The 17,250-nt window shown below is 35.3% G+C and overlaps 1 protein-coding gene across 4 annotated transcripts in view; it reads right to left on the reverse strand.

Moving 5' to 3' along the window:
- drn (zinc finger AN1-type doctor no) overlaps positions 1-17,250 on the reverse strand; it is a 64,146-nt gene that overhangs the window by 24,849 nt on the left and 22,047 nt on the right. For 3 of the 4 annotated variants that reach the window (XM_089254032.1, XM_089254033.1, XM_089254031.1), the window contains exons 2-3: positions 6,587-6,793; positions 2,715-2,842 (exon numbers count right to left, since the gene is read on the reverse strand). In XM_089254032.1, coding sequence (XP_089110158.1) covers positions 2,715-2,842; positions 6,587-6,782 — 324 coding nt within the window. In that variant the 5' untranslated portion in view covers positions 6,783-6,793. Of the gene's footprint in view, positions 1-2,714; positions 2,843-6,586; positions 6,794-10,201; positions 10,341-17,250 lie in introns of all 4 variants that reach the window. The other variant, XM_089254030.1, reaches the window with a different exon arrangement.

The raw sequence follows: 17,250 nt of genomic DNA on the forward strand, positions 1-17,250 counted from the left end.
TAATCCAAGGTTTATTTTTTTTATTTTTCGGTTTGATCTGAAAGTATGATGTATGATTGTTAATTATGGTTTCAAGTTTAACCATGAATTCATCAAAAACCAATCCTGGATTTTCATTTGTAAAAACAAAGTTATAATGTTGAAGATAGGTTGCGATTCCAGATAAGTCAATTTTTTTAAAGCATTTCCTGTCAATATCATCAGTTCTTGGATTAATCAATAAAAACTTGAGTTTACATGAAATTGGATAATGATCGGTCAAATCTGTAGTAAATATAGATGAAGAAATTTCCTTGATTCTAAATGAGTTACGAATAAAAATATGATCAATACAGGAGTTAGAGAGAGGTCTTGTTATTTTGAAAATTAAAGGGGTAAATCCATGACTGGATAACATGTCCTGATAATCTGAGTGGGTACCAGAATCAGCTTTAAGGATGTCAATATTTATATCATCAATTAGTAAAACATCTCTATATTTGATATTTTTAAAAAGTGAATCAAGTTCTTCAATAAATTGAGTTTGGGGGAATGAATGTGATCTGTACAAGCTGAAGATGGTAAATTTTAATGTAGGCTCTTGAATAACTATCAATTCTCCTGTTTGCATTACTATAGAATCAAGTTCGAAAAACTGAAGGGATTTTTTTGTATAAACGAAAATTCCGCCTGAACTATTATAATCTCTGCATCTCGTAAATAAATTATAATTTGGCAATCTATAGTGATCAACCTCATCCTCAAAAACCCAAACCTCAGACAATACAAGAATATCAATATAATCCATAGATTCATTCAATAGGACCATCAGCTGGTCAAAATTTGCTCTTATGCTACGAATGTTGAAGTGAACAATGTTAATATCATAAAATTTATCATAATCATGCATATTTTGGGTATGAAGAAAATTAATGAATTTGGCCTAAATATTGTGTCAACACAATTAATGGCAAACAAGTCTGATGTCTGTCTTCTCTTGAATGCTCTCATTCTGTCGCATGTACTGTACAATTTTGTTTGCTATAGCTAGTCAGTAAAGATCAATGTGATAAAAAAAATGAATGATTAATTTAAAAACAATTTTTCTTCCTTTGCAGGGGGAAAAATTTTGTGCCCTCTCACCTGGCCCCCCACAAGGATGGGACTGACAGGGCTACAGCCCTAAGGCCCATGCCACAATCACCATTATTGTTTTCTCATGCCATAAATTCACTACAGAGCCCCCCACCCAGTGAAAACTCTGGCTTGAGGACCCGCCGAAGATCCAACAGCCCTGCTTCATGATCTGGGAGAAAGGTCATGGCCTTTCTATGGAAAACCAATATTGTTCCCAAGAGGACTCCCTACTCTGCCGTGGTCTATTACAGCCCCCCCCCCCCCCAACCAGGAATTATTACGCGATCGTGAGAACACTGCTTTATTACAGATGTTATAAGGTCTGGACAAGCAAAGAACGAAAAGTTTTTGTTCATCCAGTCTAAATAGCTTTTTTGCCTCACCCATATAATGTCTGTACCAATGTAGGGTGGCTAAACACTGACATTGTTCTTTTCTGTTGGTACTCACCCATTCATCCCTCCGGGCAAAAAAAAAATAAGAATAAAACCAGAGACAAGAAAAAAATATTGAATACTACAGCTTCTCTAAAGACTAGATTTTAGGGGGGGGGGGGGAAATCGAAAAAAAATCTCTGGAGAATCAAAAAAAATCGGTGACCTTCACTTAAATTTTGGGACTTCTGTGGCCTTTTCTCATTCTGTGACTTTTCCGTGATGGTAGACACCCTGTCGCACACGTTTTTCTAGCGACTGTTGGTTGGCACCAACATATTTCCTTGGCAACGTTTAATAATAGATATACTTAATTCTAAAAGAAAGCGGCGTTTGCAATTGGTACAGTGGTTAAACCATGGGACACATAGCAAAGATTGTGGGTTTGATTCCTCCCAACCCAACTGAGATATTCTTTTTCCTCATCACCATCTTAATTTTTTAATGTGTGCGTGATCTTAAGTTAAGATTTAATTATAATACTATTTAATGTTTCTATAATATTTTTTTCCTTCAACCATTGCACAGGTTAAATATGATTCATTATATTTCACCACAAATCGCCAGATGCACGGGGCTATGGGGTCATTTCCAAACAGTGAATGTGGCGCGGCAGGGGCGCCCCAGTACAAAAATTATAATTTATTAATACACTAAAAAAATGCTTTTATTTTTTTTTCTGATTTAATTTAAATGAGGCTCAGCTATATCAAGTTGACAATATTATAGCTCCTTATATCATATATACTATATACAGGATGGGCAAAAAGTCCGTAAAAACTTTAAAAATTCATAAAAACCGAAAAAATAACAGAAATAAAAAACGGTTTGCAGAGTTAGCATCGCTAGGTCAAGAGAATTTTTTTAAGACAGGAAAAAAATAACTTGAAAAAAATAACATAAAAAAACAGCCGATAGGTGATGCTGACATACACAAGTCAAAGAAGAGATATGCAAATAATGAACAGAATGCTTCCAAATCGTTTATTACAGCAGTATGTGTTCCACATGACCACCACCACAGGGGATAACACATTGCAGGCTAGTAATCATACATAATTTTATGCACAAAAATTGAGTTACATTATGTATGAAAGAATATATGGTATTAATTTATTTACTACTTCATACTGAAATGAAAAATATATAGTAAACAAAACATACTTCTTGTTTTTCCCGATCCTGACTAGGAGGTGTAACAGAAAGGGATGGAACGGTTGGCGATGCGGTTGATAGATCTTTTGAAACGAGCTTTTCTTCTGAAGCAGCAGCAGCAGCAGCAGTTGCACTTGCTGAAATATTCCAAAAAGAAAACAACTTAGAACTCAAACACGGAAAAAAGATCAGTAAACTCATTGTATATATTGGATTGACCCTTTAAGCAGTTTTTAAAATTTCCCTGATCTGCATTATAATTGCTACAGTGGAAATCGTTAATCCTTCTAGAAATTGCCACCTATTTTCAAGAATATTTTTTCCCGAATGTGCTTAGCATGATAGATGCTCCCCCCCCCCAACACAAAATAAAAACACAAAGAAGAGAAAAACCATTGTTTTCTGTTATTCATACTGCAAGCATTATTATATACACTACTTTGAGAGGAAAAGAAACATCCCCCTCTCTCCCCTCTTCTGTTATCAGACTTTGAACAAAAGCTGACTTCACCCACTGGTAGTTGATTGATGGGACGGACAAGACAGCTCTGTATGGATGCTGTAAGGGTTAACAGTTTAAAGGTCAAACTATGAAAAAAATCACTTACTGTTTTGAAATTTAGAATTCGAGGTCCTTTTGCATGCTTATACATAGATCAACTTTGAAATTTGAAGAAAAAAAAATTTTTTTTTCATGATGTTCTATAAATGGAACATTGGCACTTGGGGAGAGGTGAAAGCGGAAACTGGTATCGACTATATTCTCACGATTTTTTCATTTCTGGAGTACAGTTATCACACGAAATTTTTTATTTTCTACTACAAATTAAAATTCGCAACACATGCTGATTTTTTTAACATAAAAATGTGTGCAGAAAATTCAATGTTGTTTTCCAATGTCTGTGATAAAAGAAAGAAAACATCTCTGATGGACCCGTTTGTCACATTGACTGCATTTATAATGTTTTTTGGCAAACTGCACCTTGTACTTGCACTGCAGACAAAATATAATGGCCATCAGATGACTTGGCATCTTTTTTCAGTTGACAATTAACCCATCCTTCATTCATAGAAGGTTTGTCGTCATTTCTCTTTGGAATTCCAAATGCGAAATAAGATTTGCTTCTCACAACTCTGAATGAATTTTCCAACATGCTATAATGGTCATATGGCAAATCTTTTCCAATGGAATCCAGAGCTGAGCTTTTAATCAGACTCTAGGAAGAATTTTTTTTATTCCATGCAATGACTTTTTCTTCGGATTGCTCAAAATTATCTTGCCTCTTTTGATACATTCACATGAGTTGCGCTTTTTATGCTCTACATCTTTTGAAGAACTTGTTTTGGGAGTTCTAATACCTCATCCTCGTTGTTGCAAAATATATCTAGCATTCCACATACATCAGTTGGAACTGTTGTCACTAGATCATTTTCACCAATAACATCTACATTTGTGATGTGTTCTCATTTCATTAGCAATTGGCATATATCTGCGAGTTATAAATATCCTACTAGTTATATATATATCTAAAAGTTTCTAGATATCCTACAGCTTCTAATGCGAGATATCTTTTGGACATGGTTACATACAGCTGAACATAACAAGACTATCTACAATTGTGGATCTGGGTTTGATTAGTCTGTGGTTCACAAAAACATGTATTTCTAAGAATACAAGAATAAAAAAGTACTCACCCAATATAAATATAAACAATTCACCCGAGAAAGCACATTCCTCTGTGTCATATTATCCAAAATTTACCCCTATGCACATATCGAATGATGACACCCTGGGGTTCGAACCAGAAAATCGAAGCAGCGCACTCAAATTAGATCTCTAGAATCCCACTCTCTTGTAAAAGGGCAATATTCCATAAATGGAACATGCATATTTGAATGCGCATAGCTAGTTCACACGTAACAGTACAAAAAAAAAGAATTGATTTACTTTGATATATTAAGTGGTAGAAATACACAAAATAATTTTCAATTTACTTCAAAATTGAAATTTTGTCTAATTTTAATCGAAATGAGAAAGAAATACCCTAAAAATTTCAAAATTCTGTAAAAGTTTATATTAACCTGAAGTTTCCAAATTTATTTCAAAAAATATTTTGAACTCTTCCCTATATATGATATAAAACCGGAAATGTTTGAATCAATTTTTATTTGATATTTTTGTAAATAAAATCTATGTTACATTTATGGAACATTGGCCTTTAGACGTTAAAATAAAATTTCTTTCAATATGGGTAGCCATAGCTCTCCATATCCTGGAAATGGACCCCCCCCCCCCACACACACAGAGACAAGATTCTAGAGAGAGACAGACACGGAGAAATAAATAGACTAAAGCACATGTGCAGAGCTACTATTTCTCAAAACGATTATTTGACGTAAGATTACAGTTAAGATTAAGAGTAGTTATATCTATGATTTCTTTGTGTGAACCAATATTAAAGATAATCACTACAATAAGAACTGTGGCCATGTCCTGCTGTCGCCCATCTCACCACGTTCGTGGTTGGGGGGGGGGGAGGGAGTGACCCAATTACGGAGTAACAGCCAAGAAAAATAAATCAGAGATCATTAAAAAAAATTAAAGATGAAAGCGAAAAAAATAGTAACTGATGTGACGAGTTGGAATCGAACCCATAACCTTAGGATTGTGAATCTAACACTATCACCTGCACCAGAACCGGTTGCTAATATTTTTGTTCTTATTAGATATATCAATAGCGCAAATAGGTGAGAGAGTAATATATTCATTACTCTGTGTATCTGTCCAGACCTCTCTAAATTAAATAATGTAAAGTTAAAGGGGGAAAAGTTGTGTTTAAAAAAATATTCCAATCATAATAAATATGATAAAAAAATTCCTTTTTAAATATCTTGTTTCTCTTAAGGTAGGCCTTTCATAGACTCATTCTTGAATATCCTAAAGTACATGAAAAATCCCAGGATGATGTCACACTCCGCTATCATACAAAGATTTTTTTAACAACTGGCTGATGCAAAGATGAATTTAGTAAAGAAAGAAAATTCAACTGCCCTTGCAGGAAATCAAACCCACGTCCTCTCACTTGCTGGATGAGCACCCTAAACCAGTGGTTCTCAACCTTTGCGAGCCCGCGGCCCGGTTTCATTCATTTTTGAGAGTTGAAAGCCCAGTCAAACACACGACCAACAGAAAATGAACGAGGAAAAAGGAAACGGGAAATAACTCGTGGCCCGGTATGAATCATGTGAGGGCCCGGTAATGGGCCGCGGCCTGGCGATTGAGAAACACTGCCCTAGACCACTACACAAGCAACAGATTTCAATCTTTCCTTAGAGCTCGTGTGTACTGAACGGGACAGTACATGAACGGTTGACCCTAACTAAAGCCAAGATCACAATTGCTGACACTGCCACCAGATGGCAACTTATACAAGGATAACATCACTCTCCTGTTGTTAAAAACCTTCGTATGGATAGCGGGGATATAAGATCTCTCTCCGCTATCTATACAAAGGTTTCTTAATGAAAGAGTGACATCATACTTGGATAAGTCACCATCTGGTGGCAGTGTCAGCAATTGTGAGCTTGGCTGAGTTAGGTCTGACTGTCCATGTACAGTCTTGTTCAGTGCACATGAACTCTAAGGAAAGATTGAAATTTGTTGCTTGTTTAGTGGTCTAGGATGCTCACCCAGCAAGTGAAAGGATTTGGGTACGATTCCCTGTAAGGGCAGCATTTTTCCTTCCTTCATCTTCGCATCAGCCAGTTATTAAAAACCTTCGTACATGAAAAATCTCAGTTGTAGTATGTCATACAAGACGTTGTATATACAAGAAGATTATCTTGTCAGTTACTTTGTACTCTGGAACTTAATAACATACCTGCAACGATTGTTGCCGCAACCGTTGGACTGTTTCTCCCAGCCATAGGTGGCGGTGCTGGATTTGACTGTTTTCTTTTTACAGCATCTTTATAACACTTTGAGCACAATCCATCTGTACTGGGACTGCCATAAAATCCACATCCTGATCTACACAAGGATGGGCTTTGAGACATTTGATTGGCATCACCCTCCATTTTGAAAAATCCTAAAAATATAAATATGGCAAGTGAGTCGAGTATTTACAACTGACGCAATAGAAATTTTATGTGGCTATGGATGGCAACTAAAAGAAATTACAAAAACACAAATTTAAAAATAAAAGCAGTCATGCCTCCAGGATGATATGCGAGAGAGGGGCAACTTATAGTGTATTAATGGTCACTACACTGTGACAAAGGGCTTTAAAAAATCCCAGGTCACCATGGCGACTAGAAAATTGGCATTGGTGCCTAAAATATTTTGTAATTGCTAAATTTAAGTGTGAATAACAAAATTGCAGTGTCTTTCAACATAGGAAAAGGATATACAGTAGACTAGTGGTTCCCAACCTTTTTTCCTTCTTGCACCTCCAGAGCAATGTGACATACCTTCCCGCACCCCCCTTGGCTAATACGTTTTTTATCTAAGAAAATTCAGTTTTTTTTTCTGTAATTGATTACGTTCACTATCCAATAATTTCTATGGATTCTTTTACTTATCATTTAATGTCCTTTTCAGCCATGAGGGCCATCCAAGTATTATGTCAGCAAATTTTTTGCCATTCTTGATTCCTCCCTCAACAAAACTCTGATCCCTTTTCAAAAAAATTCCATCAGCTCTGTTGTCAGAGATGTATGCAAGGAGGGGGAGCATAAGGGGCTCATGCCCCCACCTCCACGATCAAAAATTTATTTTAATGCAAAAAACTTTTTTTAAATTTAAATTTCAAAAGAAAATACCTTTATATGTTATTATCCTCAAAGCAGAATGTTTTGCATTGTTCTGCAACGAGCCCTCCACGGACTTGAAATGTTCTGCAGTAAAAATTCGCATATACATAATAGCGTTTTTCTACACTTTGCTTAAAATTCTTCCAGATTGTTCTGCAACAGCACTGGTTGTTCTGCAACGTACGTCACACATTTTGGCATATTCTGCTTTGGGGGTTATTATAATCAATTTCTGTTAATTTTGATGCTATTTAAAGGGCAAGAACTCAAAATTTCTTTTCAAGAAATTCTTTGCGACCCACCCTTTAAGCCATATATGGTAAACCTTTGGCACGCACATAGTGTTGTGTTGTTGTGTTCAATATGTCGAAATTTATACCGAACAAAGAGTATTCGCGGACAGCATTAATTTTTTGTTTTCATTTGAAGAAAACCGCTGCTGAATCATACCGATTACTTCGAGAAGCTTATGGTGAACATGCTACATTACAAGATATGTGTGAACAATGGTTTCGGCGTTTCAAAAGTGATGACTTCGATGTTGCAGACAAGGAACATGGAAAACTGCCAAAAAATACAAAGATGTAGAATTGCAAGCATTGTTGGATGAAGATGATATGCAGACACAAAAACAACTTGCAGAGCAATTGGGTGTTAGTGAACAAGCTGTTTCCAATCGCCTATGAGAGATGGGAAAGATTCAGAAGATTGGTAGATGGGTACCACATGAGTTGAACGACAGACAAATGGAAAAGCGCAAAAACACATGTGAAATTTTGCTCGCTCGGTACAAAAGGAAGTCGTTTTTGCATCGTATAGTTACAGGGGATGAAAAGTGGATTTATTTTGAGAATCCCAAGCACAAAAAATCATGGGTAGAACTAGGTGCACCACCCACATCGACCGCAGGATCAAATCGCTTTGGCAGAAAGACGACGCTCTGTGTTTGGTGGGACCAGAGGGACGTGGTCTGTTATGAGCTGTTAAAACCTGGGGAAATGGTTAACACTAAGCGTTACCAACAACAATTGACCGATTTGAACCGTTCACTGCTTGAAAAAAGGCCAGAATACCGAAAGAGGCAACACAAAGTCATTTTTCTTCATAACAATGCTCCATCACATACGGCAAAACCGGTTCGTGCCACGTTGGAAGCACTCAGCTGTTCTACCACATGCGGCATACTCACCAGACTTGGCTTGTTCCGATTACCACTTGTTTGCATCGATGGGTCACGCACTTGCTGAGCAACGCTTTGGTTCGTACGAAGATGTGAAAAAATGACTCGATGAATGGTTCGCAGCAAAAGGGGAATATTTTTACTGCCGTGGTATTCACAAATTGCCCGAAAGATGGGAAAAATGTATAACAAGCAATGGAGCATACTTTGAATAAAGCACTTTTTATCACTTTTCCGAATTTAACGTGTTTTTTTTTGAAAAAATATCCACATTTCATACTTGTACACCTGGTAAGTGATCTGCAGCATAATTATGGATCACTTGAGGGATGGGTTGCACAGTTCCAGAGCCCTTAAGTGGCCCGGACCCATTTCCAGATCACATGAATTCGCGGAGCACTTAAAGATCACTTGAATTCGCGGAGCACTTAAAGATCACTAAAGTGGTTCTATAGAAGACTTATAAATAGGAAGAATGTTAGTTCAGGTACCCACAAACTAGGGAATGGTTTTTCTCATTTTTGGTGCACAGAGTAAGATGCCATTAAAAATATTCCATATTTTTAGAAAGGGTGATTGATGATGTAAGCATTATCCAAACCCCCTCCCCCTTTTCATCAAAAGTCAGCAAATCGGAAACCCCCTTCCCCATCAATGCTGGCATAATAGTTGAATGACCCCATGGCTGATATTTAATTTTGGCTTTATTTCTTTTTTAAATTAATTCAAAAACAAAACTGAAAAAAAATATTTTTTTGAGGTTTGGAGAGAGAAAAAAAGATTCATTGAACAGTTCTTATTCCAGCCACAACTATATATTAATGTTTTTTTTTAAACCTGACTGAATTTTTTGACATTTTTCTTGAGTCACGTGTTCATGACAGTTTAAATCTAAGCACAGCATTATAACAACACTGAATATCAATGTAAACAAACCACAAAATAGTTCAGATAAATAATGGTATTTTTCTCAACCAAAATAAAAAACAATAGAACAATTCTCTAATCAAAAAAGAAACTTTTACAACGCAAAATTTGCATGACACTTTTCTGCGAGCAGAAGTCATACTACTCAGGCATAAAATGTTTATTGGTACGATTCATATTTTTTTAGAAATTGAAAAATTCAATTTTTATCATTTTAATTTTCCTAAATAATCAGTCAACATGATGCAATTTTTTTTTTCTCCTATCTTGCACCCCTGAAAATGCTCTCCTGCACCCCTGGTTGGGAACCACTGCAGTAGACTCTGTAATCCGGCACATATCAGACCAAGGGTACACCAGATTACTGGAAGGTCTTCGAAAACAAAACATTTAAATTATTTAAAAACTACAATATACACCAAATTTTCTTTTACAAAATGCCATATAAAGCCAAAAATGAACTGAACTTTATTAAAATATATAATCTAAATTGGTATTCAATCAACTGAAATGAGTTTGCATAATGAGAATCAACGCATTTCTTTTTCGTGACAAAGTAAAAACTATATAATTATACCTGGTAACTGTATTATTCCATTGGAGTAAAAAAAGTGGGGTTGCATGGGGGCATATTCCTTGGCAAGGTCAACCAACATCCCGCCTTTCTCAAGCTTCTAAATAATCTCATTTTTTTTGAACGAGAGTTGATGTTTCGACTGCAATGACATTACACACACAAGAGAAACAACAGAGATGTAGACAAGACACTATCACAAATGAAGAAGATTGAGAATCAAATTGAAGCAAAGGCTGAACTGGTGCGATGGGTGGGTTACAATACAGAATTTTGTTGGATATTGTTTTTCTTTAACAGAGATGTGGTGATATTTTCCATTTTTCCACATTCTGAGCCAACACCCTTATTGATAAAATCCTTTATTACAGGCATATAGTAATATATTATATAATTAATATATATTTGTTGTAACAAATATATATTAATATATATTTGTTGCAGCCTTGAGCAGGGCTGCAGCTAGGAGGGCCTGATGCCCCAGGCACTGGACTAGACAGGGTACCAAATTCACTCTATCAGCCAGCCTATCCGGTTTTTTTTCATTTCTTCCTCTTTGTTTGTCTTCGTGTTTTTATCTTTCATATAAAAATATCCCACAAATTTATAGACATGTTTTTCCCCAAGAAAATGGTGGAAAATGCCTGATTACTGGATGGGTCTGATTAACGAGTCTAATGTAATATCCAGAAAAGAAGGAAAACATTGTTATTTAAGACCGTTTTTGAGATAAAAACCCTTGCATAGCTGCCAACTTTTGAAAATGAAAATTCGGGAGATTTTCGCGCAAACCCGTATTTTATGCTAAAACCACTCCCTAATAAATACAATAGGGATTTTTCCAAATAAAATAGGGATTTTCCAAACATAAAAAAGTTAAAGCGTAGGGAATAAAATCCCTACTCAAAAACTGAAGTCAAATTAAAATAGGGATTTTACACACATGGTAGTTAAACCCTTGGGAATAAAATTCCTACGCAAAAAACAAGTGAAATTGGAGGCCAAAACTTCAATGATGTAAAAATAAATATTGTGTTCAATCAGAAACGCTGTGAACAAACATTCTGCGCGAATGACCCCAAAATCATCGGAAGATGAAGGAAAACACTGTCAATTTTTGAAGAACACTGACTTTTTGTGACACTTGCTTGGTGGTTTTTTTTTAATTTCACATGAGTGATGATGGCAGTCTTTCCATGACCGATGTTTATGTCCGTAACACAACTTGTACAAAAATGAAAAGTCGGCCCTCTTCTGGAACGTTTGATGAAAGGAAATTCATCGGAATAAGTATCTTTAAAATTGATTAAATATGTTTTGCTTATCATTATTTATGCTTTGTTATATCGCACGTACGTAACTTCAACAAAAGAAATTTTGACCATATACGCGTCACTAGAATCTTCAATTATTATCCAGGACTGTTGGCTGCTAAGCCATTTCCCTGCACGATAAGACAAACAACTTTCTTGTTACCATCAGAGGGTTCGTAAAACTTCCTTAAAAAGGGAATTTCCCCATTTACGACGTGTGACGTCATTTCAAAAGGCAAAAAAAAGAGGCTTCATGCCCCACAAGAAATTCCTTAGGGATTGTTTTCATAAGCGAGGATTTTTTTTTAATGAAGTAGGGAATTTTTAGGGACAATTAGGGATTTTTGTGATTTTCGTAAAAATTCGGGAGATTTAAGAACTTTTCGGGAGGTCGAGCGATGAAGCTAAAATTCGGGAGATTCCCGAAAAATTCGGGAGACTTGGCAGCTATGCCCTTGGCACCCCCCCCCCCCAAGAAATTTGGCAGACGCCTAAATTTTTTTTCGATTTGTCAAGCCCTGCTGTACCATACTTTAATGGACAGGCTCACTTTTCCATATTAAAGGCAGTTGGAAGGGATCACCCCATTGCCCCCCCCCCCCCTCCCAGATCCATGCTAGGTAAAGACTATAGTGCTAAAGAAAATTACCATATTCAGCGGTGAATCAAGGTAGACTAGCATGCTGCAAAATATGGGTTTTCTCGGCAAGACGAGAAATTAGTCAGTTTCTAAGTAATTTTTAAATATCTTAAACTTTAACCCCTCGGCTGCATCTTTCGTACTCAGTACACACAACTAAATCACTGTATGTCGCCGTCATGCGTACCCAGTATGCTCGCCGAACTTCTAAATCTAATAATTTTTCCTGTCAGAAATTACATTTTAAATTCGATCTATTTACTGTATTTCGTGAAAGTATGTTTTTTCTCCACAATATAAAATTCATAGTATTTTCAAGTTATCATTTTTATTATCATATTTTATTGTGAGTGATGAGCATTTGCTGTCTAACATGTGGGGATCCGAGATATTATTGTAAAGAGCATGTTTAAAAGCCTTGAGCTAAAATTTACTCTATAAATGAGTCAGTAGTTCTTTGTTGCAGCCATGAGGCCGAGTTAAATTTTTTGACAGTGGTAGAAGAGAAAAAAACAATTTTACCAAAGAAAAAAATATATATTTTTAGGTAATACAAGTGATACTTGTATTACCTAATTGTACTTTATACTTGTATTATATAGACAAGCCGTTATTTTATAAACATAAAAATTTTCAATTCAATGGATAAGTTTAAAAAAGTTATAATTTTTTTTACTAAGCATCTGAAAAAAGTTCTGTGTGTGTTTCCCTCTTCATTCTCCTCGGAATCCCCCCCCCCCCCACACATATAATGTATCTTTCTTTAGAACTCATCCTACAATTATACAGCCTACTGTACACGGAAGAAAGAACACGTAGGTGAGGGCGAAAAAACAAAGTAATGTACACCTCTTAATCTAATTATCCACACTGTACTGTCTGTTCCTCCCCACCGTTATTACTTTTTTTTTCTTTCTAGAGAAAAAAACTAAAATTTTCAATCTATATATATATCATGTGAAATGACAATCCATTCTGTAACTGATTATGATAGTTATATAATTGATTATATTAAAATATATGATTATACTGATAATATTAAAATATATGATTATACTGATATTAAAATATATGATTATACTGATATTAAAATATATGATTATACTGATAATATTAAAATATATGATTATACTGATAATATTAAAATATATGATTATACTGATAATATTAAAATATATGATTATACTGATAATATTAAAATATATGATTAATTAATCTATAGCACTATCATGACATCACAAAATTCAGACTTGCAGTGCTCAGGTATAACACAAGCAGTGAGAAACTGATATGGACCAAGACGGTGTACCAGCAACCCTAAATAGTTTTGTTCACACTGGACCTTCTTTCCAGTGCTGACAACAGGTCTTCTGTTGTACCCTATATCAGTGGTTCTTGATTTTTGAAGGCACACGGCCTGGTTGGCTTCTTTTTTGTGAGTGAAAGGCCCGGCCAGACATGCAACTAATAGAAAATAAATGAGGAACAGTGAATTACTCGCAGCCTGGTTTGTCTGATGGCAGGGCCCAGTGGTTGAGAAAAACTGCCCTATATGATCTCAAAATTTTTTCCTCTCCACTGCCTTCAATATACCCATCTAGCATTTGTACCCACGAAAAGAAACCATACATAATCTTCCCCCACCCATAGAGTTCAGGGAGATGGAAAAACTTCCTTAAAAATTAGGCTTAAAAAATTATTTACCATCACAATATGCATATTTTTTTCTCCCGGACTCCATGTTCAAAATGGCTGTTGTACAGAGGTTACTTGTAATGGTAATTCTATAGGACACATTCAGGTCAAACAAAATGTGACCATTGTTTGAAGGTGGTCATGAGAGAGAGGATTTATTGTATATTCTACATTATCTTATAATTAGTAACATACAAAGAAAAAATATGATTTACATGTTATTTTATATATTTCAATACATTGTTTTTGACAAAAATTACTAAAAAATAATTTCCTGCATTGATTTTGAACTTGATGAACAAATACTTTTATTGCATTTAAGAATTCAATATTTTTATTTAGAAAAATAACTAGTTTCACTAATTAACTTATTTTTTTTCATTATAAATATACAGCAAAGAACATCAGTTTTTATAAAAAAAATTCAGAAGTATTTTAATAGCTTTAAGCTTCCAAAAATGAAAAAAAATTATATCTTCATAAAGAGCGGGCACCATGACAAGCACTTGGATAAATTAATTATGCCAGATGACTGGTTAAAGGAAAAGCAATAATTTCCTTTCAAAAATGAAGTTCATTTGTAGAAACAAAACTGAAGTAAATAAATAAAAGATTCCAAGACTGAGAAAAAGTGGTTTTGAAATGGTTGAAAAGTTATTTGTTAAGAGTCTTATTGTTTTCATCTTTTTCTAAGTTTTACATACTACAATAAGTAATTCAAGTGCAATACAATTGATTGTACTTGAATTACTTAATTAAATTGAGCTTCATGCATTCTACTATCCCTGGCAAAAAAATTATCATTTACAAAAACACTAGCAATGGTATGTTTAAAATGCAAAAAAAAAAATTATTTTTCTCCGCATGAAAATTTTTGGTGAAAACATCCTTCTAAATGCGGAATAAATGAATCAAATTTATTCCAATTTGACTTTGAAAATCAATTCGTAAACTGGCAACACCAGAAAAATAAGTGTTCGATCAGGACTTTTGTGTATGGCAATAAGTGTTCGATAACAGTTTAAAAAAATATGTTGGTTCAAAATATGTGAATCCAATAATGTTTGTGTAATTGCAGGATAACTAGACAATGTGTAAAAAATGAATGCAACAGGATTTTCATCATAACTTTTTTATTCATCATATCTTTATGATGATCTTTTTAGATAATTTCTATGTTGGAAGACATAGATAGTTTTTAGATAATTTCCTCAGAGAGAAGTTGCAGAAGTTTAACCAAGTGCTCCGAGTACAGTGAGCTATTTTCAGAATACATATCAGGGAACTTGTTTTGAGATTTAACCCTCTGGCTCATCGCATACATGGAATGACAAGGAGAGACGATAGAAAACACATTGCACTCATCACCACCTCCTCCTCACCAGATTATAGCCCGCCATTCTGTCTCAATGAGGGGATTTTAGCAGGTGGTCGAAGACCTGGGCCACAAAGAAGTAACTAAATGCAGAATGGGCGAAGTACAAGGTTTGTGTCTGCAACTGTACTTTAAGTAATATTCCAGAAAAACATTTAGGTACAGCAAGTTAGAACCTAAATCTCACTCGAATTGGCAGCAGACAAGGTCTCCATTACAATGGTGCAAAAAAATCACTTCAGCTGGAAAATGGATGACTAAAAGAAGATGCCTCAATTAACTGTCAAGAAACAGTTTGGAAACTGGAGATGGCTATGGTAAATAACAGCTTAGTAATAAGTGCATTGATAAGACAATAAAATTTGTTTTGTAGTTCATTCAACTTCACACATGCATGACAGCCAACAGGTTAGGAAAACTTTTCAACTTACTTTACAAGACGACAAACTGTCTTACCATCTCACAGCAAAAACACCACCAATCCGCCAATATTTTTCCAAAGGTAGAGCTAGCTCACTGTACCTAATTATACATAGCGAAATAATCAAAGAAACAATCCTGCAACTTCCCTTTAAGGAACTCTGTCTTCTAACATGGAAATTATCAGCTTTTGAGATCATGAGAAACATATCTTTTGGAAGCCATCTCTTAGCGCTTCCTGTTGCATTCATTTTTTTTATACATTGCCTAGTTACCCGTCAACTACATAAACATTATTTCATTCACATATTTTAAACCAACGTATTTTTTTGAAACAGTTATTGAACACTTATTGCCACACGAAGGTGCTGATCAAAAATTTTTTATCTGGTGTTGCCAGTTTATAAATTGATTTTCAAGATCAAATTCGAATAAATTTGATTTAATTAATATTTAGAAAAATTGTTTTCACAAAAAATTTTCATACAGAGAATAGTTTTTTTCTTTTGCATTTTAAGCGTAACATTGCTATATATATAGTGCTTTCTAACATTGCTTAATTTCCTACACATGTAAGCATAAGAGGGTTGTCATACTGGGGGATTTCAATTACCCGGGTATAGATTGGGAGAACCTTTCAGCTAGAGATCAGCATGAAAGAGGCTTTCTTAAGTTGGTGCTTGATAATTTTTTGTATCGGCATGTATCAGAAGCCACTAGGGGTACTGCTATTTTGGAATTTAGTTCTCACTAGTTCCGAGGATTTCATTGAACATGTTTCTGTGGGAAACAAGTATTCTTCCATTGTGTCGTCAGTTTTCTCTAACTCCTCTTCGGGTAAGATTGATAACAAAAGACTGGTTCCTTGTTTTCAGAGAACTAACTTTGATGTTTTGAGAGAAAGGTTAGCAGAAGTTTTCAAAGACCGGTTGGAATCAGTCAGGGTGGTAAGTCAATAGGAAGAATTTGGTACGTTGTATGTATGGTTTATTACTATTGTATGTTTTGCATGACGTCATACCCTTTGTTCGAAAAAAGAGTGTTAATACATCGCGCCCCTTCCCTATGGTTCACAGATAGTGTGTGTAACCTGTATCTTGAAAAGAAAAAGAACATTCAGAGTGTATAAAAGTGGACGAGGTGACTTTTCATTGTTTACTGATAAAAGAAAAGATTTGAAGAAAGCCATAAGGGATAATAAAAAAAAAGTTGAATCTAGGTTAGCAGATAACATTGGCTCTGAGCCGAAATAATTTTCTAGGTATGTCAATAATGGATGAAAGGGAGCCGCTGTGGTGGTCGAATGGTCATAGGGACGGACTCGCAAAGCGAGCACCTGGATTCGAGCCACAATGGTGGTCGGCCGAAGTTCGTTTTCTGCGGTTCCCAACTTTGAAGCGCAAATGTGAGCCGATCTCCCCCTTTAAAAAGTCTCGCTACAGTCCTACAAAACATTACAAGTATTCAGACATTACACTTCACTTCTGAAGTATAGATGGCAACACTGAAAAATCATATACTATACTAGATACGCCCAGACTGTTAGGTACATACACTTACACTTCCGGCACAACTCACTAGGTAGTAAATTGCCCATGGCGATAGACCT

This window comes from Pholcus phalangioides, unplaced genomic scaffold, assembly GCF_987345545.1.
Source record: "Pholcus phalangioides strain wild (caught in Gottingen) unplaced genomic scaffold, Ppha-v1.0 ptg000039l_1, whole genome shotgun sequence".
Lineage (NCBI taxonomy): Eukaryota > Metazoa > Arthropoda > Arachnida > Araneae > Pholcidae > Pholcus > Pholcus phalangioides.